The 25,005-nt window shown below is 42.7% G+C and overlaps 1 protein-coding gene across 4 annotated transcripts in view; it reads left to right on the plus strand.

Moving 5' to 3' along the window:
- LOC143961705 (uncharacterized) overlaps positions 1–25,005 on the plus strand; it is a 222,122-nt gene that overhangs the window by 39,800 nt on the left and 157,317 nt on the right. For 2 of the 4 annotated variants that reach the window (XM_077471027.1, XM_077471024.1), the window contains exons 4-6: positions 5,383–5,418; positions 9,925–9,966; positions 11,897–11,938. In XM_077471027.1, the coding sequence (XP_077327153.1) occupies positions 5,383–5,418; positions 9,925–9,966; positions 11,897–11,938 (120 nt within the window). The remainder of the gene's footprint in view (positions 1–5,382; positions 5,419–9,924; positions 9,967–11,896; positions 11,939–25,005) is intronic. The other 2 variants (XM_077471026.1, XM_077471025.1) reach the window with 1 other exon arrangement.

The following is a 25,005-nucleotide window of genomic DNA, read 5'->3' on the forward strand; positions in this document are numbered from 1 at the left end:
AAAAAATGAGAAAAGATATGAATGCTTAACATGAATAATATTGAGGTTATTTAATATATGTACCTCAAAGTATAAATTAAAATAACTCTAAAAAAAGTGGTTTATTTAGTAGTCAATATTCCAAATTACAAATATATATATATATATATATATATATATATATATATATATATATATATATATATATATATATATATATATATATACATTTAGTAGTCAATATTACACATATTTATATCTATATATCTATATAGAGGTCTGCTATGGATTGTGAGGGAAACCCCCACCCCAAAATAGATTTTTTTTTAAACAGCATAGGGCCCCCCTCAAAATCCATACCAGACCCTTATCTGAGCATGCAGCCTGGCAGGCCAGGAAAGGGGGGCGACAAACCATACCAGGCCACATGCCCTTTACATGGGGGGTGCTTTGGAACACCCCAAAGCATCTTGTCCCCATGTTGATGGGGACAAGGGCCTCTCCCCCAAAACCCTGGGCGGCGGTTGTGGGGGTCTGAGGGCAGGGGGCTTATCAGAATCTGAATAATCTCCCAGATCCTGCCCCCCCCATGTGAATGAGTATGGGGTACATTGTACCACTACTCATTCACCAAAAAAAGTGTCAAAAAGAAATAAAAACAAACACACACACTGTTATTGACAATTCCTTTATTAAAAATAAAAAAAGCAATGTGCCCCAATGTAGATCCATCGTCAATTACAACATCCACCGCACCGCCAGACCCGAAAAAAGAAAAAAAAAAGCTCCGCCCATGACGGAGGCTAACCCCCACAGGAGCACTCATGGGAGGATGTTTATAGACATTCTCCTGGCAAAGTAAGCCTGCGCTGTAGCCGTCATTCAGCTATAGCACGGGGAAAGGGGTTAAAGATGATATTGCACTGATACATGTTCCTCTATGGAAGTACTTTGGCCTCCATACCTTTTTATGGCCAATAACTTGCATACAAGCCTTGAAAATCAAGACTTTTTTGATTTTTCGAGTTCGGGGTCCCAAAAACTTTTATAGGGTTCTGGGTTCAGGTACAAAATTTTTCCAAGTTTGGGGGTTCTGGTTCTGTTGAATTAAACCCGGGGGGGTGTTTTGCCCGTCAATATGCAGCAGGTCAGGCTGGTATCTCAATCACATATTGGGCAATCTCCAGCCAGTGATGCATCCTTGACACACAGCAGTTCCATGGATATGATCCCTTGTAAAACATTTAATTAAAGCCTTCCAGGAATGGAAACTTTACATAATTACATTGATCAATCTTAGATAAATGGAATTTTGCATATAACTTGTCTGTGGATTCTCTGTGGAAGACATAAATCACTGTATATAAGGCATCCCTACTCCAGCAACCTCCACTGGTTTTCCGGTTCCGTGCTGATTGGCTGGCCTGGAGCATTGCAAACCCAGGAGGTTGACCACTCAGCACAGGTGTCATTCAGTGAATGTTTTGTCATTCATGGCTATGTGTTCTTCCGAATGGACAAGGTGGAGAGATGGGGTGTTGACATATTACTTTCCACCTTATCCAATCGGAGAATGCTTCTTAAGATTTCTTCTTTTTTTTTTTAAATGTATGAAATGTAAAAAATGAAAAAAATTTTTTTTTTTAATTTTTTTTTTTTTAACTGTAAATTTTTATTATGAAATGAAAAGAAAAGTCAGAAGAAAGGTACATAGCCAAACGGGCATACCCTGGCAGTAAACTTGTCAAACAGGTAGGGTACATACAGATACAGGTATGCAGGTATGGTGTATAACACAGTAACACATCAAAATTCTAGCAGGATACACGGTTCTGAAGGAAGGGGAGGTTTGCAAAAGGGATGAGTGAGGACATATAAGAGTACAAATACAAAGAGGAAAAAAAAAAAAAAAAAAAGCAGGTATAACCAGAGTTTGATTTACAGACATGGTATAGGCAATAACTGAATGAGGGAGAAAAATCAGCCAAGAGAAAAATATACGGGTAAGTTCAGTATATGTACTGTGGGTATACTTTTGATTATAGGTAACATCAAGCTTTAGAAGCAGATATAAAATGAATATGATATCCCAGGATGTTCAGTGTAATGGGCTACTCCTGGGGTCCGCTATCCAAAGTTTCCAGGCATACAGGAACTTATCGGTTGTGAGGTTAGCTTTAGCAAAGGCGTATTCGAATCCAAAGTGGGTATTCAGCAGTATGAGGACTTGTTTCAGGGTCGGGGAGTGTACAGATTTCCAATTTTTTGCAATAGCTAGTCGGGCAGCGATAAGGATGTGGGTCAGTAGGGCGTGCAGGTGGTGCGGCCACGAGAGGACAGATAGACCTAGTAGTAAGTCAGTGGGAGAGAGCGGGAAAGTTATTTTACAAATCTGGTGTATTAGGTTTTTAATTTTTTTACAGAATGGTTGTATATGGGGACAGCCCCACCAAATATGCAGTAATGTACCTCTGTCACCGCAGTTTCTCCAACAGTTAGGTGAGGAAGAGGGAAAAATTTTAGCCAGTCTGTTCAGTGTGTAGTACCAACCGTGGTAAAGTTTCATCAGAGATTCCCAATGTGAGATGCAGTGAGAGAAGCGTGTCGGAGCATTCAGAGCCTTCTGCCAAGTTTCTGGTGGAACTGCGTGTTGCAGTTTGGATGACCAGTATGCAGTGTGTGCGAAAAATGAAAATTTTAAACAACATGTAACTAAAAATATAGAAAAATAAATGTGGCGCTAACTCAAAACAATAAATAATGATAATATATCCAAATACATATATGTGAAAAATAAGTGTTAAAAAATACTAAGAGCATGTGCAAAAAACTGTGAATCAATATAAATAAAAATGAAAAAGAAAGAGGGTCATTTAATTTAGTCTGAGCAGGCAGTTGATTCAGTTAGCTGCAGTGTATTTCATATATATATATATATATATATATATATATATATATATATATATATATATATATATATATATATATATATATATATATATATATATTCAGTCTAGTGTATATATATATATATAAAAAGAGAGAGGGTCATTTAATTTAGTCTGAGCAGGCAGTTGATTCAGTTAGCTGCAGTGTTTTATATATATATATATATATATATATATATATATATATATATATATATATATATATATATATATATATATATATATATATATATATATATATATATATATATATATATATATATATATATATATATATATATATATATATATATATATATATATATATATATATATATATATATATAGTTAGTCTAGTATATATATATATATATATATATATATATATAAAGAGAGGGTAATTTCATTTATTCTGAGCAGGCAGTTGATTCAGTTAAGTGGTAACACAGCAGAGGAGGGTGATATGGCGCTCGCTGGGGATCCCAAAAATATATTGTAGTATAATCACAAAATGTTAGTGTAAAAAATTGTTAGTATAAAAGATTGGTCGTCTTTATGTAGCCAAAGTATATCAATTTTTGTGTGAGTTTTAGGTATATCCACACACCAGTATCCTCGATGAGAAATTCAGGGTCTTTGTGGATCATCAAGGTGGTCCGTGAGGGGGATCAGCAGTACAGGCTGTACCCTAAAAGGCTGCCAGTCTTAAAGCAAGAAGTAGCTCTAGGAAACAATAAAATAGAGAAAGAGACGGCGCCCTCTAAGTGCAGCAATAAAGTTGCTCAAATTTATTAAAAATGGTTAAAAAACACTCACATTAAATTAGTGGTGTACAGGCACATCAGGGATATAATGTTTCATCCGTATGTCCATGGGGGCGACTCGCAGGGCTGTAAGGCAGGGTTTCCGGCATCTGACTTTTTTGACCGATGGTTGGTGTTTTGGTCTATTCCATGTATTTCCTCGGAATGGTCAGAGCAATCGGGGTAGTGCTGGTAGCTGTGGTGCCTTTAGTCCGGTGTTCAGGGAGTCGGTGTCCTCAGAAGACGGGCTAAGCAAGGCGGCGCTTCGGAGCATGCATGCTCCTTCATCAGGCTTCAAGACAGTGTTTTTTAACCATTTTTAATAAATTTGAGCAACTTTATTGCTGCACTTAGAGGGCGCCGTCTCTTTCTCTATTTAGTTGATTCAGTTAGCTGCAGTGTATTTCATATATATATATATATATATATATATATATTTTTTTTTTTTTACTTTTTTAATTAGATTTTATGCACATGCACTTGTTACTGTTTAACATTTATTTTGCATATATTTGTATTTGTATACATGTATTTGGATATATTATCATTATTTATTGTTTTGAGTTGGCACCACTTTTATTTTTTTTTATATTCATATTTTTGTGGGGACACATTTTTAATGTTGGCTGCCACTCTCTTTTTTAGTTTCCTGTGGTTTGCGCATTAGTTCTTCCATTTATATGTAACTATAAAAATAAAATAAAAATATAAAATGGTGATGTTGGGTGGGAAAGTGGTTGGGTTTGGTCCAAAATGTTTCTCTTGGCACTATCCAAGGTTGAGTTTCTTCCCTTTCTATGGTGTTTCAGAAACCATCACCCTCTCAATCCTTCATTATGACATATGTACAGGGAGTCTCCAATGAAGCTCCAAGTGTTCATTCCCCATCAATCTATGGCAGCCTTTCTCAACCTTTTCAGCACAAAGGAACTCTTGAAATAGTTCACTGGTCTCCCCTGCTAAAAAAAAAATAAAAAAAATTAAATAAAAAAAAAAAAAATTAGAAATCTACAACTCATGATACATTAGTGTGATGGTCAGTGGGAAGAATGGTCCTTACACTTGTGGTCATTGGAAAAAATTACCTCCTTACAGATAGCTAAAAAGATCAATGGTGTGAGTGGGAACTTATGTAAGAGGCAGAAATTGCCCAATGCTGAAGGAACCCCTACAACCTCTGGAGGAACCCTAGGGTTTCCACGGAACCTGGTTGAGAATCACTGATCTATGGGATCTGAATCGAGTTCTCTCATTTACATTTTAGATCTACATCTATTTTGTTGTGTTTTTTTTTGTTGCTGAAAGGTTTCCCTTTTGTAGGAGGAGGTGGTATTTGGAGGTTTTATTTTACTTTCAGTGTATACAGTATTGTTCCAGGTTGATAAAGACTTTAAGAATAAACTTTTTTTTTTTTTTTTTTGCAGTCAGGCATTCATTTAGAAGATGTGTGCTTTGGTTTTATGGTTGACATTTTAAGGTTTCCATTTCTTTAGTTTTTTTGTTTTTTTAGATTTGTACGTTATTTGAAATGCCAAAATAAAGACGAAAAACACCTTTGACCATTTCAGTGCAATGTGTAATCTGCTGTATCTCTTTATGTATTTTTTTTTTTTTTATGAATTTTATCAGGAGACTTCTCCAAAATCTGACAGAATTTTCTGTTTCCTCCTCAGACAAAAGTATCAGAGAAGAAATTTCTCAGATGAATGGTGAGTGCATGAGGAATCTGGAGCGCCATTGAATCTGCAAATTGTCTTTTTTTTTATCAAATCCTTTTTTTATTAATTTTATAAACAATCAATACAAAACACACATGCATCCCATGTACATTGTAACCATGTCAGCCCGCGGAAGGATTTGCCCCCTTAATGACCAGGCCATTTTTTACAATACGGCACTGCGTCACTTTAACTGACAATTGTGCAGTCATGTAACGCTGTACCCAAACAAAATTGATGTCCTTTTTTTTCCCACAAACAGAGCTTTCTTTTGGTGGTATCTGATCACCTCTACAGTTTTTATTTTCTGCGTAATAAACAAAAAATGAGAGCCAATTTTGAAAAAAAAATATTTTTTTCTTTACTTTTTGCTATAATAAATACCCCCAAAAAATGTAAAAAAATATTGTTTTTTATTTTTTGAAAAAAAAACAACAATATTTTTTACTTTTTTGCTATAATAAATATCCCAAAAATATATATAAAAAAATAAAAATTCTTCATCAGTTTAGGCCAATATGTATTCTTCTACATATTTTTGTTACAAAAAATTGCAAGGAGCGCACATTGATTGTTTTGCGTAAGGTATAGCGTCTACAAAATAGGAGATAGATTTATGACATTTTTATTATAATTTTTTTTACTAGCAATGGCAGCGATCTGCGATTTTTAGCGAGACTGCAGCATTGTGGCGGACAGATGGGGCACTTTTGACACTTTTTTAGGACCATTGGCATTTAAACAGCGATCAGTGCTATAAAAATGCAGGAAGTACTGTGTAAATGTCACTGGTAGGGAAGCAGTTAACACTAGGGGGGGGATCAAGGGGTTAAATGTGTTCCCTGGGGAGGTGTTTCTAACTGTGGTGGGAGGGGACTGGCTGGAGGAGGAGAGAGATCGCTGTTCCTGATCACTAGGAACAGCAGATCTGTCTCTCCTCCCCTGTTAGGTGTGTTTCCATTGACAGATCCCCATTCTGTGTTCTTGTGCCCATGATCGCGGGTGGCCGGCGGACATCGCGGCCGCTGGACACGGGCATTGGGTTCCCTGCCACGCAGTGCACCCTGCTATGGCAATAAAGAAACCGATGTACCAGTATGGCGATTCGTGGGAACGAGCCACCCTCCTGCTGTATAATGACGGCGCCTGGTCGGCAAGTAAATCAGATCCTTTTTTAATAAATTTTATAAAAAATCAATACAAAACACACATACATCCCATGTACATATTAATAATAACAGTAAACATATATTTTATATATATTCCAAGAAAAAAAAAATCTATAATATCCTATTATCGCTATCTATCTATTTCCGATCAGATTTTGCCGCTTTTATAATTGCATATCCACATCTCTCAGTCATTGGGGGTTAAAATGGACACCACCTTTTCCCTACTTCCATTGTATTCCTCCAACCTATTATCCCTCTCTTCCTAACTAGCCAGAGTAGCTGCTAAATCCAAGCTATCCAACCACCTCTTCCACACTTTTTCAAATTTCCCCGGCCAACCTCAATGTAAAAATGTATATTTTTATTTAAGTATAATTTATTTTATTTGTGATCTCCATTCAACTATTGTTGAGGGGGGGGGGGGGGTGTATGATGACATCCATTGATGTGCTATAAGCTTACAAGCCTGAAAAAGACTCCTAACTATCGATATAAGGGTGTTTTCTGGGATCTTTGTCTCACCTATCATATTAATAGTAGAAATAACCCCCTGCCAGTATCGGTGAAGTTTGGGGCATCTCCATAACATATGTATTAAATTGACCGGACCCTAATTACACCTGGGGCATTAGGGCCAATCCCCATGCTGCCATTTAAATAGCTTCTCCTCAGTATGATAGGTCCTATGCAGGATGAATAGTTTGGTTAATTTTTGTGTAGGAGATATGGAAACCATGACTATGGTAAGACAGATGCAAGCTGGCCTAATAATAATTGCACGTACCCTACTATTATGTTTACCAACTTAAATAACCAGACGACACCCTTTTGGAGTAAACTTGGCCATACCAGCTATTTTATTAACAATAAACCATAAACATATTATTTACAAACATTACTTTTTCAGATCAATCGTAACCATGTTGTAGATCTTTGAAGGCACTGAAAAGACCCCCGAATTTATATCGTATCAGCGTGACACACCAAGTCCCCAGTCGCAGCACGCCGATGCGGGGACAATACCAACTCTTCAATTTCCAAATGCCCAGTTAAACCTCGGTTAACTGGCATCTTCCTGAGGATCCCATACCAAGATGGTTCCCCGCTATGCCATACTAGTCTTAGTTTTAGAAGGCCTCCAAAGATCTCAACTGCCATAACTTACAATAAATGCCAAATGTTCCAAATATAATACAGGCAACAGGACGGAAGGTGGGGGCTGTTTCTTCGTCTGGTGATCTCCAAATGACCACCGGACACTGGCCCCTCCTTAAGTATTCTGCATACTATTCTGGCCACCCCCTCTACGCTGACCAACTGAAAACACCCAGTTAATCCTTAATTGGCAAGATGGCCCAGCTACCCTGTCATGCCAGCTCTGCACCTATTCCTATGCCTTTTGCTATGGGCTTCTCTTGAGAAATGCTGACAATAGGTCGTCCAATATAGGCCCTAAGTCTCATGCCCATTGTGCCCTTGATGGTATATCCACCAATTCTTGAAACATATTATAAAAGACACAATATATTTGAGATTTAAGACCCTTCTTAGCATCCCTGTCATGTACCTGATCCAAAGCCAATATGTAGAGAGGAGTTCCCCTTGCAGCGGGGTGTGGTATACCTTTGAAAGTGCCACAGAAGGTATACGGCCCAAAGAAGCAAGGGTTACTGGCAGGATCTGGATGGGTCCAGAAGAGTCACCTTGTGAGGATTTCCAGGGTGTGGTGGTGCACAGATGGCCGGGAACTCCCCACTGTGCTTGGAATAAACCGTGCTTCAGAGAACAGCAGTAAACACCCAGCTGAGGGTCAAACACAGGGGGGCAAAAAGCAAGAGCAAATCCGTGAAGTAAGCTAAGGTCATAGACTGGTAATCAAGCAGAAGCAAAGTCCATATAGCAAGCCAGGGTCATGCATGGGTAATCAGGCAGAGACAAAGTCCATATAGCAAGCTGGGGTCATGCACAGATAATCAGGCAGAGGTAAAGTCCATATAGCAAGCCGGAGTCATGCACGGGTACTCAGGCAGAAGGAAGTTCAATGAGCAAGCCAGGGGATGAGCCAAGAGAGGAGGTCAACAGGTCTGGAACGGCCAGGTCAAGAACAAGAGATTCAAGCAATAACACAGAGGTTTAGGGATACAGGAAGCTGACGACAATCCAGCAACTTGGATCAGACAGAGGCAGTCTTTTATAGGCCAGCAGGGGGATCCATCTATCCAATGATGCGCCCATGGCACCCATTTCTTCTACTGGCAAGCCTGCCAACACTTTCATGGCCATTTCCCTGGCAATCCCTTTTAGACAACAGTGAGATTATTATAGATTTATTGAGATTCAATACATGGCATTGGGCCTGTGCCTGTAGCCTAAGCTGGAGAAAGTGTAAAGATCTTTGTTTTGGGATCCCATATTCATTACTTAATTGTGTAAAAGTTTTTTAACACTTCATAATGATGAAATAGTTGGAATATATACCTCAACCCTATAGTCTTCCTTAAATCCAACTCTTCCAATTTCCTTAATTCTCCATAGCTGGAATTTTTCCACAACGGGGTAAATAACATATAACCATTAACCCTTGTAATATTTTTCATTTCCTGCCACGTTTTATCAAATAATTTACCCATTAAGAAACCCTTATTGCGTAACAGGTTTCCCGTCTCTAATAAAGATATTAATGGATAATCATCATAAACAGATAGTAATAGACAAATACACATTACCATAAACATAAATACAGGGTTAATTAGCACAAACAACAATGTGTGGAATACTCTTACAAGCCAGACTAGACTCATTTACACAACAGACAGGTGGCTGGAGCTGATGACATTAGAATCTAACAGTTTGTGTCCCAACAGTATGATTCAGTCACTATTGCTAATATGGCAAATAAATATCCAGAGTCTGCGTGTCTGGGGGGGTGGGGGACAAAGACCTGAATCCAAGTAACACCACCTCAGGGGTCCCCAGGCACACAACTCACAAAGAGCACTGTTTCCCCAAATGGCAGGGCCCATAATCGGTGGGCAAGAGGCTCACATTCGCATCCTGCCTGTGGCCAATTATGGCCCTCCTCACTGCCGGTGCTGTGATTTGCCAGGCATGCGGGTTCACAGTGCATGCTTGGCCAATCATGAGCCAGCAATGCACTGCGATGGCATAGTGCATTGTGGGCCGTTCCTGCCACATGAATTTGGTGCAAAAAATCCACGTTTGGAACGAACGGCCAATGTTTGAGTCAAACACCGAGCTCATCCCTACTTGTGAGTCATCAAATATCAAGAAACATTCACTTATATGATCTCTTTTACTTTCTCAGATGAAATTATTGAAGAAGAAATTACACAACTGAAGGTCAATAGTAAGTATTTAATGTTCCCTGATTGTTTTTAATTTGGTTTTGCAATTCGTTCTCATGAATACACAGAAGTGGTCTAATGGAAGGTGCATACATAATTCTGTGGAGGAGGAGGTAGTGGAAGGAGATCCTCCATACATAATTCTGTGGAGGAGGAGGTAGTGGAAGGAGATCCATCATACATAATTCTGTGGAGGAGGAGGTAGTGGAAGGAGATCCTGCATCCATAATTCTGTGGAGGAGGAGGTAGTGGAAGGAGATCCTGTATACATAATTCTGTGGAGGAGGAGGTAGTGGAAGGAGATCCTGCATCCATAATTCTGTGGAGGAGGAGATAGTGGAAGGAGATCCTGTATACATAATTCTGTGGAGGAGGAGGGTAGTGGAAAGAGATCCTCATACATAATTCTGTGGAGGAGGAGGTAGTGGAAGGAGATCCTGCATACATAATTCTGTGGAGGAGGAGGTAGTGGAAGGAGATCCTGTATACATAATTCTGTGGAGGAGGAGGGTAGTGGAAGGAGATCCTCATACATAATTCTGTGGAGGAGGAGGTAGTGGAAGGAGATCCTGCATACATAATTCTGTGGAGGAGGAGGTAGTGGAAGGAGATCCATCATACATAGTTCTGTGGAGGTGGAGGTAGTGGAAGGAGATCCTGCATACATAATTCTGTGGAGGAAAAGGTGGTGGAAGGAGATCCTCCATACATAATTCTGTGGAGGAGGAGGTAGTGGAAGGAGATCCTCCATACATAATTCTGTGGAGGAGGAGGTAGTGGAAGGAGATCCTGCATCCATAATTCTGTTGAGGAAGAGGTAGTGGAAGGAGATCCTGTATACATAATTCTGTGGAGGAGGAGGGTAGTGGAAGGAGATCCTCATACATAATTCTGTGGAGGAGGAGGTAGTGGAAGGAGATCCTGCATACATAATTCTGTGGAGGAGGAGGTAGTGGAAGGAGATCCATCATACATAGTTCTGTGGAGGTGGAGGTAGTGGAAGGAGATCCTGCATACATAATTCTGTGGAGGCGAAGGTAGTGGAAGGAGATCCTCCATACATAATTCTGTGGAGGAGGAGGTAGTGGAAGGAGATCCTACATACATAATTCTGTGGAGAAGGAGGTAGTGGAAGGAGATCCTCCATACATAATCCTGTGGAGGAGGAGGTAGTGGAAGGAGATCCTCCATACATAATTCTGTGGAGGAGGAGGTAGTGGAAGGAGATCCTGCATACATAATTCTGTGGAGGCGAAGGTAGTGGAAGGAGATCCTCCATACATAATTCTGTGGAGGAGGAGGTAGTGGAAGGAGATCCTACATACATAATTCTGTGGAGGAGGAGGTAGTGGAAGGAGATCCTCCATACATAATCCTGTGGAGGAGGAGGTAGTGGAAGGAGATCCTGCATACATAATTCTGTGGAGGAGGAGGTAGTGGAAGGAGATCCTGCATACATAATCCTGTGGAGGAGGAGGTAGTGGAAGGAGATCCTGCATACATAATCCTGTGGAGGAGGAGGTAGTGGAAGGAGATCCTGCATACATAATTCTGTGGAGGAGGAGGTAGTGAGGTAGTGGAAGGAGATCCTCCATAGATAATTCTGTAGGGGAGGAGGTAGTGGAAGAAAACTCCAAATACATTCTTTGTGGAGGAGGCAGTGAGAGGAGACCCCACAGATGTAGATAAGTAGAATAAGAGAGTAGTGGGTAATAGGTTAATGTTTTTTGTGCATTTGTTGATTTCCGTCATTGAACATTTGAGAGTTGATATAATCATGTCATATTTCCATTTACAGTTAGCATACAGAAATTCAATACAATACCTTTCCTATGTACCACATCTGTGCCTCCCAAGCATGGAAATATTTGCTCTTGTGAGTCATCAAACATCAAGAAACATTCACTTATATGAACTCTTTTACTTTCTCAGATAAAATTATTGAAGAAGAAATTACACAACTGAAGGTTAAAGGTAAGTATTTAATGTTCCCTGATTGTTTTTAATTTGGTTTTGCAATTTGTTCTCATGAATACACAGAAGTGGTCTAATGGAAAATGCATACATAATTCTGTGGAGGAGGAGGTAGTGGAAGGTGATCCTGCATACATAATTCTGTGGAGGAGGAGGTAGTGGAAGGAGATCCTGCATACATAATTCTGTGGAGGAGGAGGGTAGTGGAAGGAGATCCTGCATACATAATTCTGTGGAGGAGGAGGTAGTGGAAGGAGATCCTCCATACATAATTCTGTGGAGGAGGAGGTAGTAGAAGGAGATCCTGCATACATAATTCTGTGGAGGAGGAGGTAGTGGAAGGAGATCCTCCATACATAATTCTGTGGAGGAGGAGGTAGTAGAAGGAGATCCTGCATACATAATTCTGTGGAGGAGGAGGTAGTGGAAGGAGATCCTGCATACATAATTCTGTGGAGGAGGAGGTAGTGGAAGGAGATCCTGTATACATAATTCTGTGGAGGAGGAGGTAGTAGAAGGAGATCCTGCATACATAATTCTGTGGAGGAGGAGGTAGTGGAAGGAGATCCTGTATACATAATTCTGTGGAGGAGGAGGTAGTAGAAGGAGATCCTGCATACATAATTCTGTGGAGGAGGAGGTAGTGGAAGGAGATCCTGCATACATAATTCTGTGGAGGAGGAGGTAGTGGAAGGAGATCCTGTATACATAATTCTGTGGAGGAGGAGGGTAGTGGAAGGAGATCCTCATACATAATTCTGTGGAGGAGGAGGTAGTGGAAGGAGATCCTGCATACATAATTCTGTGGAGGAGGAGGGTAGTGGAAGGAGATCCTCATACATAATTCTGTGGAGGAGGAGGTAGTGGAAGGAGATCCTCCATACATAATTCTGTGGAGGAGGAGGTAGTGGAAGGAGATCCTGTATACATAATTCTGTGGAGGAAAAGGTGGTGGAAGGAGATCCTGCATACATAATTCTGTGGAGGAGGAGGTAGTGGAAGGAGATCCATCATACATAATTCTGTGGAGGAGGAGGTAGTGGAAGGAGATCCTGCATACATAATTCTGTGGAGGAAAAGGTGGTGGAAGGAGATCCTCCATACATAATTCTGTGGAGGAGGAGGTAGTGGAAGGAGATCCTCCATACATAATTCTGTGGAGGAGGAGGTAGTGGAAGGAGATCCTGCATCCATAATTCTGTGGAGGAGGAGGTAGTGGAAGGAGATCCTGTATACATAATTCTGTGGAGGAGGAGGGTAGTGGAAGGAGATCCTCATACATAATTCTGTGGAGGAGGAGGTAGTGGAAGGAGATCCTCCATACATAATTCTGTGGAGGAGGAGGTAGTGGAAGGAGATCCTGCATACATAATTCTGTGGAGGAGGAGGTAGTGGAAGGAGATCCTCCATACATAATCCTGTGGAGGAGGAGGTAGTGGAAGGAGATCCTCCATACATAATTCTGTGGAGGAGGTAGTGGAAGGAGATCCTGCATACATAATTCTGTGGAGGAGAAGGTAGTGGAAGGAGATCCTGCATACATAATCCTGTGGAGGAGGAGGTAGTGAGGTAGTGGAAGGAGATCCTCCATAGATAATTCTGTAGGGGAGGAGGTAGTGGAAGAAAACTCCAAATACATTCTTTGTGGAGGAGGCAGTGAGAGGAGACCCCACAGATGTAATTAAGTAGAATAAGAGAGTAGTGGGTAATTGGTTACTGTTTTTTGTGCATTTGTTGATTTCCGCCATTGAACATTTGAGAGTTGATATAATCATGTCATATTTCCATTTACAGTTAACATACAGAAATTCAATAAAATACTATACCTTTCTATGTACCACATCTGTGCCTCCCAGTCATGGAAATATTTGCTCTTGTGAGTCATCAAACATCAAGAAACATTCACTTATATGAACTCTTTTACTTTCTCAGATAAAATTATTGAAGAAGAAATTACACAACTGAAGGTTAAAGGTAAGTATTTAATGTTCCCTGATTGTTTTTAATTTGGTTTTGCAATTTGTTCTCATGAATACACAGAAGTGGTCTAATGGAAAATGCATACATAATTCTGTGGAGGAGGAGGGTAGTGGAAGGAGATCCTCATACATAATTCTGTGGAGGAGGAGGTAGTGGAAGGAGATCCTGCATACATAATTCTGTGGAGGAGGAGGGTAGTGGAAGGAGATCCTCATACATAATTCTGTGGAGGAGGAGGTAGTGGAAGGAGATCCTGCATACATAATTCTGTGGAGGAGGAGGAGGTAGTGGAAGGAGATCCTCATACATAATTCTGTGGAGGAGGAGGTAGTGGAAGGAGATCCTCCATACATAATTCTGTGGAGGAGGAGGTAGTGGAAGGAGATCCTCCATACATAATTCTGTGGAGGAGGAGGTAGTGGAAGGAGATCCTACATACATAATTCTGTGGAGGAGGAGGTAGTGGAAGGAGATCCTCCATACATAATCCTGTGGAGGAGGAGGTAGTGGAAGGAGATCCTGCATACATAATTCTGTGGAGGAGGAGGTAGTGGAAGGAGATCCTCCATACATAATTCTGTGGAGGAGGAGGTAGTGGAAGGAGATCCTGCATACATAATTCTGTGGAGGAGGAGGTAGTGGAAGGAGATCCTCCATACATAATCCTGTGGAGAAGGAGGTAGTGGAAGGAGATCCTCCATACATAATTCTGTGGAGGAGGTAGTGGAAGGAGATCCTGCATACATAATTCTGTGGAGGAGGAGGTAGTGGAAGGAGATCCTGCATACATAATTCTGTGGAGGAGGAGGTAGTGGAAGGAGATCCTGCATACATAATTCTGTGGAGGAGGATGTAGTGGAAGGAGATCCTGCATACATAATTCTGTGGAGGAGGAGGTAGTGGAAGGAGATCCTGCATACATAATTCTGTGGAGGAGGAGGTAGTGGAAGGAGATCCTGCATACATAATTCTGTGGAGGAGGAGGTAGTGGAAGGAGATCCTCCATACATAATCCTGTGGAGGAGGAGGTAGTGGAAGGAGATCCTGCATACATAATTCTGTGGAGGAGGAGGTAGTGGAAGGAGACCCTGCATACATAATTCTGTGGAGGAGGAGGTAGTGGAAGGAGATCCTCCATACATAATCCTGTGGAGGAGGAGGTAGTGGAAGGAGATCCTCCATACATAATCCTGTGGAGGAGGAGGTAGTGGAAGGAGATCCTCCATAGATAATTCTGTAGGGGAGGAGGTAGTGGAAGAAAACTCCAAATACATTCTTTGTGGAGGAGGCAGTGAGAGGAGACCCCACAGATGTAATTAAGTAGAATAAGAGAGTAGTGGGTAATTGGTTACTGTTTTTTGTGCATTTGTTGATTTCCGCCATTGAACATTTGAGAGTTGATATAATCATGTCATATTTCCATTTACAGTTAACATACAGAAATTCAATACAATACCTTTCCTATGTACCACATCTGTGCCTCCCAAGCATGGAAATATTTGCTCTTGTGAGTCATCAAACATCAAGAAACATTCACTTATATGAACTCTTTTACTTTCTCAGATAAAATTATTGAAGAAGAAATTACACAACTGAAGGTTAAAGGTAAGTATTTAATGTTCCCTGATTGTTTTTAATTTGGTTTTGCAATTTGTTCTCATGAATACACAGAAGTGGTCTAATGGAAAATGCATACATAATTCTGTGGAGGAGGAGGTAGTGGAAGGAGATCCTCCATACATAATTCTGTGGAGGAGGAGGGTAGTGGAAGGAGATCCTCCATACATAATTCTGTGGAGGAGGAGGTAGTGGAAGGAGATCCTCCATACATAATTCTGTGGAGGAGGAGGTAGTGGTAGGAGATCCTGCATACATAATTCTGTGGAGGAGGAGGTAGTGGAAGGAGATCCTGCATAATAATTCTGTGGAGGAGGAGGGTAGTGGAAGGAGATCCTCCATACATAATTCTGTGGAGGAGGAGGGTAGTGGAAGGAGATCCTCCATACATAATTCTGTGGAGGAGGAGGTAGTGGAAGGAGATCCTCCATACATAATTCTGTGGAGGAGGAGGTAGTGGTAGGAGATCCTGCATACATAATTCTGTGGAGGAGGAGGTAGTGGAAGGAGATCCTGCATAATAATTCTGTGGAGGAGGAGGTAGTGGAAGGAGATCCTGCATACATAATTCTGTGGAGGAGGAGGTAGTGGAAGGAGATCCTGCATACATAATTCTGTGGAGGAGGAGGTAGTGGAAGGAGATCCTGCATACATAATTCTGTGGAGGAGGAGGTAGTGGAAGGAGATCCTGCATACATAATTCTGTGGAGGAGGAGGTAGTGGAAGGAGATCCTGCATACATAATTCTGTGGAGGAGGAGGTAGTGGAAGGAGATCCTGCATACATAATTCTGTGGAGGAGGAGGTAGTGGAAGGAGATCCTGCATACATAATTCTGTGGAGGAGGAGGTAGTGGAAGGAGATCCTGTATACATAATTCTGTGGAGGAGGAGGTAGTGGAAGGAGATCCTGCATACATAATTCTGTGGAGGAGGAGGTAGTGGAAGGAGATCCTGTATACATAATTCTGTGGAGGAGGAGGTAGTGGAAGGAGATCCTGTATACATAATTCTGTGGAGGAGGAGGTAGTGGAAGGAGATCCTCCATACATAATTCTGTGGAGGAGGAGGTAGTGGAAGGAGATCCTCCATACATAATTCTGTGGAGGAGGAGGTAGTGGAAGGAGATCCTGCATACATAATTCTGTGGAGGAGGAGGTAGTGGAAGGAGATCCTGTATACATAATTCTGTGGAGGAGGAGGTAGTGGAAGGAGATCCTCCATACATAATTCTGTGGAGGAGGAGGTAGTGGAAGGAGATCCTGCATAATAATTCTGTGGAGGAGGAGGTAGTGGAAGGAGATCCTGCATACATAATTCTGTGGAGGAGGAGGTAGTGGAAGGAGATCCTGCATACATAATTCTGTGGAGGAGGAGGTAGTGGAAGGAGATCCTGCATACATAATTCTGTGGAGGAGGAGGTAGTGGAAGGAGATCCTGCATACATAATTCTGTGGAGGAGGAGGTAGTGGAAGGAGATCCTCCATACATAATTCTGTGGAGGAGGAGGGTAGTGGAAGGAGATCCTCCATACATAATTCTGTGGAGGAGGAGGTAGTGGAAGGAGATCCTCCATACATAATTCTGTGGAGGAGGAGGTAGTGGTAGGAGATCCTGCATACATAATTCTGTGGAGGAGGAGGTAGTGGAAGGAGATCCTGCATAATAATTCTGTGGAGGAGGAGGGTAGTGGAAGGAGATCCTCCATACATAATTCTGTGGAGGAGGAGGGTAGTGGAAGGAGATCCTCCATACATAATTCTGTGGAGGAGGAGGTAGTGGAAGGAGATCCTCCATACATAATTCTGTGGAGGAGGAGGTAGTGGTAGGAGATCCTGCATACATAATTCTGTGGAGGAGGAGGTAGTGGAAGGAGATCCTGCATAATAATTCTGTGGAGGAGGAGGTAGTGGAAGGAGATCCTGCATACATAATTCTGTGGAGGAGGAGGTAGTGGAAGGAGATCCTGCATACATAATTCTGTGGAGGAGGAGGTAGTGGAAGGAGATCCTGCATACATAATTCTGTGGAGGAGGAGGTAGTGGAAGGAGATCCTGCATACATAATTCTGTGGAGGAGGAGGTAGTGGAAGGAGATCCTGCATACATAATTCTGTGGAGGAGGAGGTAGTGGAAGGAGATCCTGCATACATAATTCTGTGGAGGAGGAGGTAGTGGAAGGAGATCCTGCATACATAATTCTGTGGAGGAGGAGGTAGTGGAAGGAGATCCTGTATACATAATTCTGTGGAGGAGGAGGTAGTGGAAGGAGATCCTGCATACATAATTCTGTGGAGGAGGAGGTAGTGGAAGGAGATCCTGTATACATAATTCTGTGGAGGAGGAGGTAGTGGAAGGAGATCCTGTATACATAATTCTGTGGAGGAGGAGGTAGTGGAAGGAGATCCTCCATACATAATTCTGTGGAGGAGGAGGTAGTGGAAGGAGATCCTCCATACATAATTCTGTGGAGGAGGAGGTAGTGGAAGGAGATCCTGCATACATAATTCTGTGGAGGAGGAGGTAGTGGAAGGAGATCCTGTATACATAATTCTGTGGAGGAGGAGGTAGTGGAAGGAGATCCTCCATACATAATTCTGTGGAGGAGGAGGTAGTGGAAGGAGATCCTGCATAATAATTCTGTGGAGGAGGAGGTAGTGGAAGGAGATCCTGCATACATAATTCTGTGGAGGAGGAGGTAGTGGAAGGAGATCCTGCATACATAATTCTGTGGAGGAGGAGGTAGTGGAAGGAGATCCTGCATACATAATTCTGTGGAGGAGGAGGTAGTGGAAGGAGATCCTGCATACATAATTCTGTGGAGGAGGAGGTAGTGGAAGGAGATCCTGCATACATAATTCTGTGGAGGAGGAGGTAGTGGAAGGAGATCCTGCATACATAATTCTGTGGAGGAGGAGGTAGTGGAAGGAGATCCTGCATACATAATTCTGTGGAGGAGGAGGTAGTGGAAGGAGATCCTGTATACATAATTCTGTGGAGGAGGAGGTAGTGGAAGGAGATCCTGCATACATAATTCTGTGGAGGAGGAGGTAGTGGAAGGAGATCCTGTATACATAATTCTGTGGAGGAGGAGGTAATGGAAGGAGATCCTGCATACATAATTCTGTGAAGGAGGAGGGAGTGGAAGGAGATCCTGCATACATAATTCTGTGGAGGAGGAGGTAGTGGAAGGAGATCCTGCATACATAATTCTGTGGAGGAGGAGGTAGTGGAAGGAGATCCTGCATACATAATTCTGTGGAGGAGGAGGTAGTGGAAGGAGATCCTGCATACATAATTCTGTGGAGGAGGAGGTAGTGGAAGGAAATCCTGCATACATAATTCTGTGAAGGAGGAGGGAGTGGAAGGAGATCCTGCATACATAATTCTGTGGAGGAGGAGGTAGTGGAAGGAGATCCTGCATACATAATTCTGTGGAGGAGGAGGTAGTGGAAGGAGATCCTCCATACATAATTCTGTGGAGGAGGAGGTAGTGGAAGGAGATCCTCCATACATAATTCTGTGGAGGAGGAGGTAGTGGAAGGAGATCATCCATACATAATTCTGTGGAGGAGGAGGTAGTGGAAGGAGATCCTCCATACACAATTCTGTGGAGGAGGAGGTAGTGGAAGGAGATCCTGCATACATAATTCTGTGGAGGAGGAGGTAGTGGAAGGAGATCCTGCATACATAATTCTGTGGAGGAGGAGGTAGTGGAAGGAGATCCTCCATACATAATTCTGTGGAGGAGGAGGTAGTGGAAGGAGATCCTGCATGCATAATTCTGTGGAGGAGGAGGTAGTGGAAGGAGATCCTGCATACATAATTCTGTGGAGGAGGAGGTAGTGGAAGGAGATCCTCCATACACAATTCTGTGGAGGAGGAGGTAGTGGAAGGAGATCCTCCATACATAATTCTGTGGAGGAGGAGGTAGTGGAAGGAGATCCTCCATACATAATTCTGTGGAGGAGGAGGTAGTGGAAGGAGATCCTGCATACATAATTCTGTGGAGGAGGAGGTTGTGGAAGGAGATCCATCATACATAATTCTGTGGAGGAGGAGGTAGTGGAAGGAGATCCTGCATACATAATTCTGTGGAGGAAAAGGTGGTGGAAGGAGATCCTCCATACATAATTCTGTGGAGGAGGAGGTAGTGGAAGGAGATCCTCCATACATAATTCTGTGGAGGAGGAGGTAGTGGAAGGAGATCCATCATACATAATTCTGTGGAGGAGGAGGTAGTGGAAGGAGATCCTGCATCCATAATTCTGTGGAGGAGGAGGTAGTGGAAGGAGATCCTCCATACATAATTCTGTGGAGGAGGAGGTAGTGGAAAGAGATCCTCCATACATAATTCTGTAGAGGAGGAGGTCGTGGAAGGAGATCCTGCATACATAATTCTGTGGAGGAGGAGGTAGTGGAAGGAGATCCTCATACATAATTCTGTGGAGGAGGAGGTAGTAGAAGGAGATCCTCCATACATAATTCTGTGGAGGAGGGGGTAGTGGAAGGAGATCCTCCATACATAATTCTGTGGAGGAGGAGGTAGTAGAAGGAGATTCTGCATACATAATCCTGTAGAGGAGGAGGTAGTAGAAGGAGATCCAGCATACATAATTCTGTGGAGGAGGAGATAGTGAAAGGAGATCCTGAATACATAATTCTGTGGAGGAGGAGGTAGTAGAAGGATATCCTGCATACATAATCCTGTGGAGGAGGAGGTAGTGGAAGGAGATCCTGCATACATAATTCTGTGGAGGAGGAGGTAGTAGAAGGAGATCCTGCATACATAATCCTGTGGAGGAGGGGGTAGTGGAAGGAGATCCTCCATACATAATTCTGTGGAGGAGGAGGTAGTGGAAGGAGATCCTGCATACATAATCCTGTAGAGGAGGAGATTGTAGAAGGAGATCCAGCATACATAATTCTGTGGAGGAGGAGGTAGTAGAAGGAGATCCTGCATACATAATTCTGTGGAGGAGGAGGTAGTGGAAGGAGATCCTGCATACACAATTCTGTAGAGGAGGAGGTAGTGGAAGGAGATCCTGCATGCATAATTCTGTGGAGGAGGAGGTAGTGGAAGGTGATCCTGCATACATAATTCTGTGGAGGAGGAGGTAGTGGAAGGAGATCCTGCATACATAGTTCTGTGGAGGAGGAGGTAGTGGAAGGAGATCCTCCATACATAATTCTGTGGAGGAGGAGGTAGTGGAAGGAGATCCTGCATACATAATTCTGTGGAGGAGGAGGTAGTGGAAGGAGATCCTGCATACATAGTTCTGTGGAGGAGGAGGTAGTGGAAGGAGATCCTCCATACATAATTCTGTGGAGGAGGAGGTAGTGGAAGGAGATCCTGCATACATAATTCTGTGGAGGAGGAGGTAGTGGAAGGAAATCCTGCATACATAATTCTGTGAAGGAGGAGGGAGTGGAAGGAGATCCTGCATACATAATTCTGTGGAGGAGGAGGTAGTGGAAGGAGATCCTGCATACATAATTCTGTGGAGGAGGAGGTAGTGGAAGGAGATCCTCCATACATAATTCTGTGGAGGAGGAGGTAGTGGAAGGAGATCCTCCATACATAATTCTGTGGAGGAGGAGGTAGTGGAAGGAGATCATCCATACATAATTCTGTGGAGGAGGAGGTAGTGGAAGGAGATCCTGCATGCATAATTCTGTGGAGGAGGAGGTAGTGGAAGGAGATCCTGCATACATAATTCTGTGGAGGAGGAGGTAGTGGAAGGAGATCCTCCATACACAATTCTGTGGAGGAGGAGGTAGTGGAAGGAGATCCTCCATACATAATTCTGTGGAGGAGGAGGTAGTGGAAGGAGATCCTCCATACATAATTCTGTGGAGGAGGAGGTAGTGGAAGGAGATCCTGCATACATAATTCTGTGGAGGAGGAGGTTGTGGAAGGAGATCCATCATACATAATTCTGTGGAGGAGGAGGTAGTGGAAGGAGATCCTGCATACATAATTCTGTGGAGGAAAAGGTGGTGGAAGGAGATCCTCCATACATAATTCTGTGGAGGAGGAGGTAGTGGAAGGAGATCCTCCATACATAATTCTGTGGAGGAGGAGGTAGTGGAAGGAGATCCATCATACATAATTCTGTGGAGGAGGAGGTAGTGGAAGGAGATCCTGCATCCATAATTCTGTGGAGGAGGAGGTAGTGGAAGGAGATCCTCCATACATAATTCTGTGGAGGAGGAGGTAGTGGAAAGAGATCCTCCATACATAATTCTGTAGAGGAGGAGGTCGTGGAAGGAGATCCTGCATACATAATTCTGTGGAGGAGGAGGTAGTGGAAGGAGATCCTCATACATAATTCTGTGGAGGAGGAGGTAGTAGAAGGAGATCCTCCATACATAATTCTGTGGATGAGGGGGTAGTGGAAGGAGATCCTCCATACATAATTCTGTGGAGGAGGAGGTAGTAGAAGGAGATTCTGCATACATAATCCTGTAGAGGAGGAGGTAGTAGAAGGAGATCCAGCATACATAATTCTGTGGAGGAGGAGGTAGTAGAAGGAGATCCTGCATACATAATTCTGTGGAGGAGGAGGTAGTAGAAGGATATCCTGCATACATAATCCTGTGGAGGAGGAGGTAGTGGAAGGAGATCCTGCATACATAATTCTGTGGAGGAGGAGGTAGTAGAAGGAGATCCTGCATACATAATCCTGTGGAGGAGGGGGTAGTGGAAGGAGATCCTCCATACATAATTCTGTGGAGGAGGAGGTAGTGGAAGGAGATCCTGCATACATAATCCTGTAGAGGAGGAGATTTTAGAAGGAGATCCAGCATAAATAATTCTGTGGAGGAGGAGGTAGTAGAAGGAGATCCTGCATACACAATTCTGTGGAAGAGGAGGTAGTGGAAGGAGATCCTGCATACACAATTCTGTAGAGGAGGAGGTAGTGGAAGGAGATCCTGCATGCATAATTCTGTGGAGGAGGAGGTAGTGGAAGGAGATCCTCCATACATAATTCTGTGGAGGAGGAGGTAGTGGAAGGAGATCCTGCATACATAATTCTGTGGAGGAGGAGGTAGTTGAAGGAGATCCTCCATACATAATTCTGTGGAGGAGGAGGTAGTGGAAGGAGATCCTGCATACATAGTTCTGTGGAGGAGGAGGTAGTGGAAGGAGATCCTCCATACATAATTCTGTGGAGGAGGAGGTAGTGGAAGGAGATCCTGCATACATAATTCTGTGGAGGAGGAGGTAGTGGAAGGAGATCCTGCATACATAATCCTGTGGAGGAGGAGGTAGTGGAAGGAGATCCTGCATACATAATCCTGTGGAGGAGGAGGTAGTGGAAGGAGATCCTGCATACATAATTCTGTGGAGGAGGAGGTAGTGAGGTAGTGGAAGGAGATCCTCCATAGATAATTCTGTAGGGGAGGAGGTAGTGGAAGAAAACTCCAAATACATTCTTTGTGGAGGAGGCAGTGAGAGGAGACCCCACAGATGTAGATAAGTAGAATAAGAGAGTAGTGGGTAATAGGTTAATGTTTTTTGTGCATTTGTTGATTTCCGTCATTGAACATTTGAGAGTTGATATAATCATGTCATATTTCCATTTACAGTTAGCATACAGAAATTCAATACAATACCTTTCCTATGTACCACATCTGTGCCTCCCAAGCATGGAAATATTTGCTCTTGTGAGTCATCAAACATCAAGAAACATTCACTTATATGAACTCTTTTACTTTCTCAGATAAAATTATTGAAGAAGAAATTACACAACTGAAGGTTAAAGGTAAGTATTTAATGTTCCCTGATTGTTTTTAATTTGGTTTTGCAATTTGTTCTCATGAATACACAGAAGTGGTCTAATGGAAAATGCATACATAATTCTGTGGAGGAGGAGGTAGTGGAAGGTGATCCTGCATACATAATTCTGTGGAGGAGGAGGTAGTGGAAGGAGATCCTGCATACATAATTCTGTGGAGGAGGAGGGTAGTGGAAGGAGATCCTGCATACATAATTCTGTGGAGGAGGAGGTAGTGGAAGGAGATCCTCCATACATAATTCTGTGGAGGAGGAGGTAGTAGAAGGAGATCCTGCATACATAATTCTGTGGAGGAGGAGGTAGTGGAAGGAGATCCTCCATACATAATTCTGTGGAGGAGGAGGTAGTAGAAGGAGATCCTGCATACATAATTCTGTGGAGGAGGAGGTAGTGGAAGGAGATCCTGCATACATAATTCTGTGGAGGAGGAGGTAGTGGAAGGAGATCCTGTATACATAATTCTGTGGAGGAGGAGGTAGTAGAAGGAGATCCTGCATACATAATTCTGTGGAGGAGGAGGTAGTGGAAGGAGATCCTGTATACATAATTCTGTGGAGGAGGAGGTAGTAGAAGGAGATCCTGCATACATAATTCTGTGGAGGAGGAGGTAGTGGAAGGAGATCCTGCATACATAATTCTGTGGAGGAGGAGGTAGTGGAAGGAGATCCTGTATACATAATTCTGTGGAGGAGGAGGGTAGTGGAAGGAGATCCTCATACATAATTCTGTGGAGGAGGAGGTAGTGGAAGGAGATCCTGCATACATAATTCTGTGGAGGAGGAGGGTAGTGGAAGGAGATCCTCATACATAATTCTGTGGAGGAGGAGGTAGTGGAAGGAGATCCTCCATACATAATTCTGTGGAGGAGGAGGTAGTGGAAGGAGATCCTGTATACATAATTCTGTGGAGGAAAAGGTGGTGGAAGGAGATCCTGCATACATAATTCTGTGGAGGAGGAGGTAGTGGAAGGAGATCCATCATACATAATTCTGTGGAGGAGGAGGTAGTGGAAGGAGATCCTGCATACATAATTCTGTGGAGGAAAAGGTGGTGGAAGGAGATCCTCCATACATAATTCTGTGGAGGAGGAGGTAGTGGAAGGAGATCCTCCATACATAATTCTGTGGAGGAGGAGGTAGTGGAAGGAGATCCTGCATCCATAATTCTGTGGAGGAGGAGGTAGTGGAAGGAGATCCTGTATACATAATTCTGTGGAGGAGGAGGGTAGTGGAAGGAGATCCTCATACATAATTCTGTGGAGGAGGAGGTAGTGGAAGGAGATCCTCCATACATAATTCTGTGGAGGAGGAGGTAGTGGAAGGAGATCCTGCATACATAATTCTGTGGAGGAGGAGGTAGTGGAAGGAGATCCTCCATACATAATCCTGTGGAGGAGGAGGTAGTGGAAGGAGATCCTCCATACATAATTCTGTGGAGGAGGTAGTGGAAGGAGATCCTGCATACATAATTCTGTGGAGGAGAAGGTAGTGGAAGGAGATCCTGCATACATAATCCTGTGGAGGAGGAGGTAGTGAGGTAGTGGAAGGAGATCCTCCATAGATAATTCTGTAGGGGAGGAGGTAGTGGAAGAAAACTCCAAATACATTCTTTGTGGAGGAGGCAGTGAGAGGAGACCCCACAGATGTAATTAAGTAGAATAAGAGAGTAGTG

This window comes from Lithobates pipiens, unplaced genomic scaffold, assembly GCF_037356315.1.
Source record: "Lithobates pipiens isolate NorthernLeopardFrog02 unplaced genomic scaffold, aLitPip1_a1.2 Scaffold_8, whole genome shotgun sequence".
NCBI lineage: Eukaryota > Metazoa > Chordata > Amphibia > Anura > Ranidae > Lithobates > Lithobates pipiens.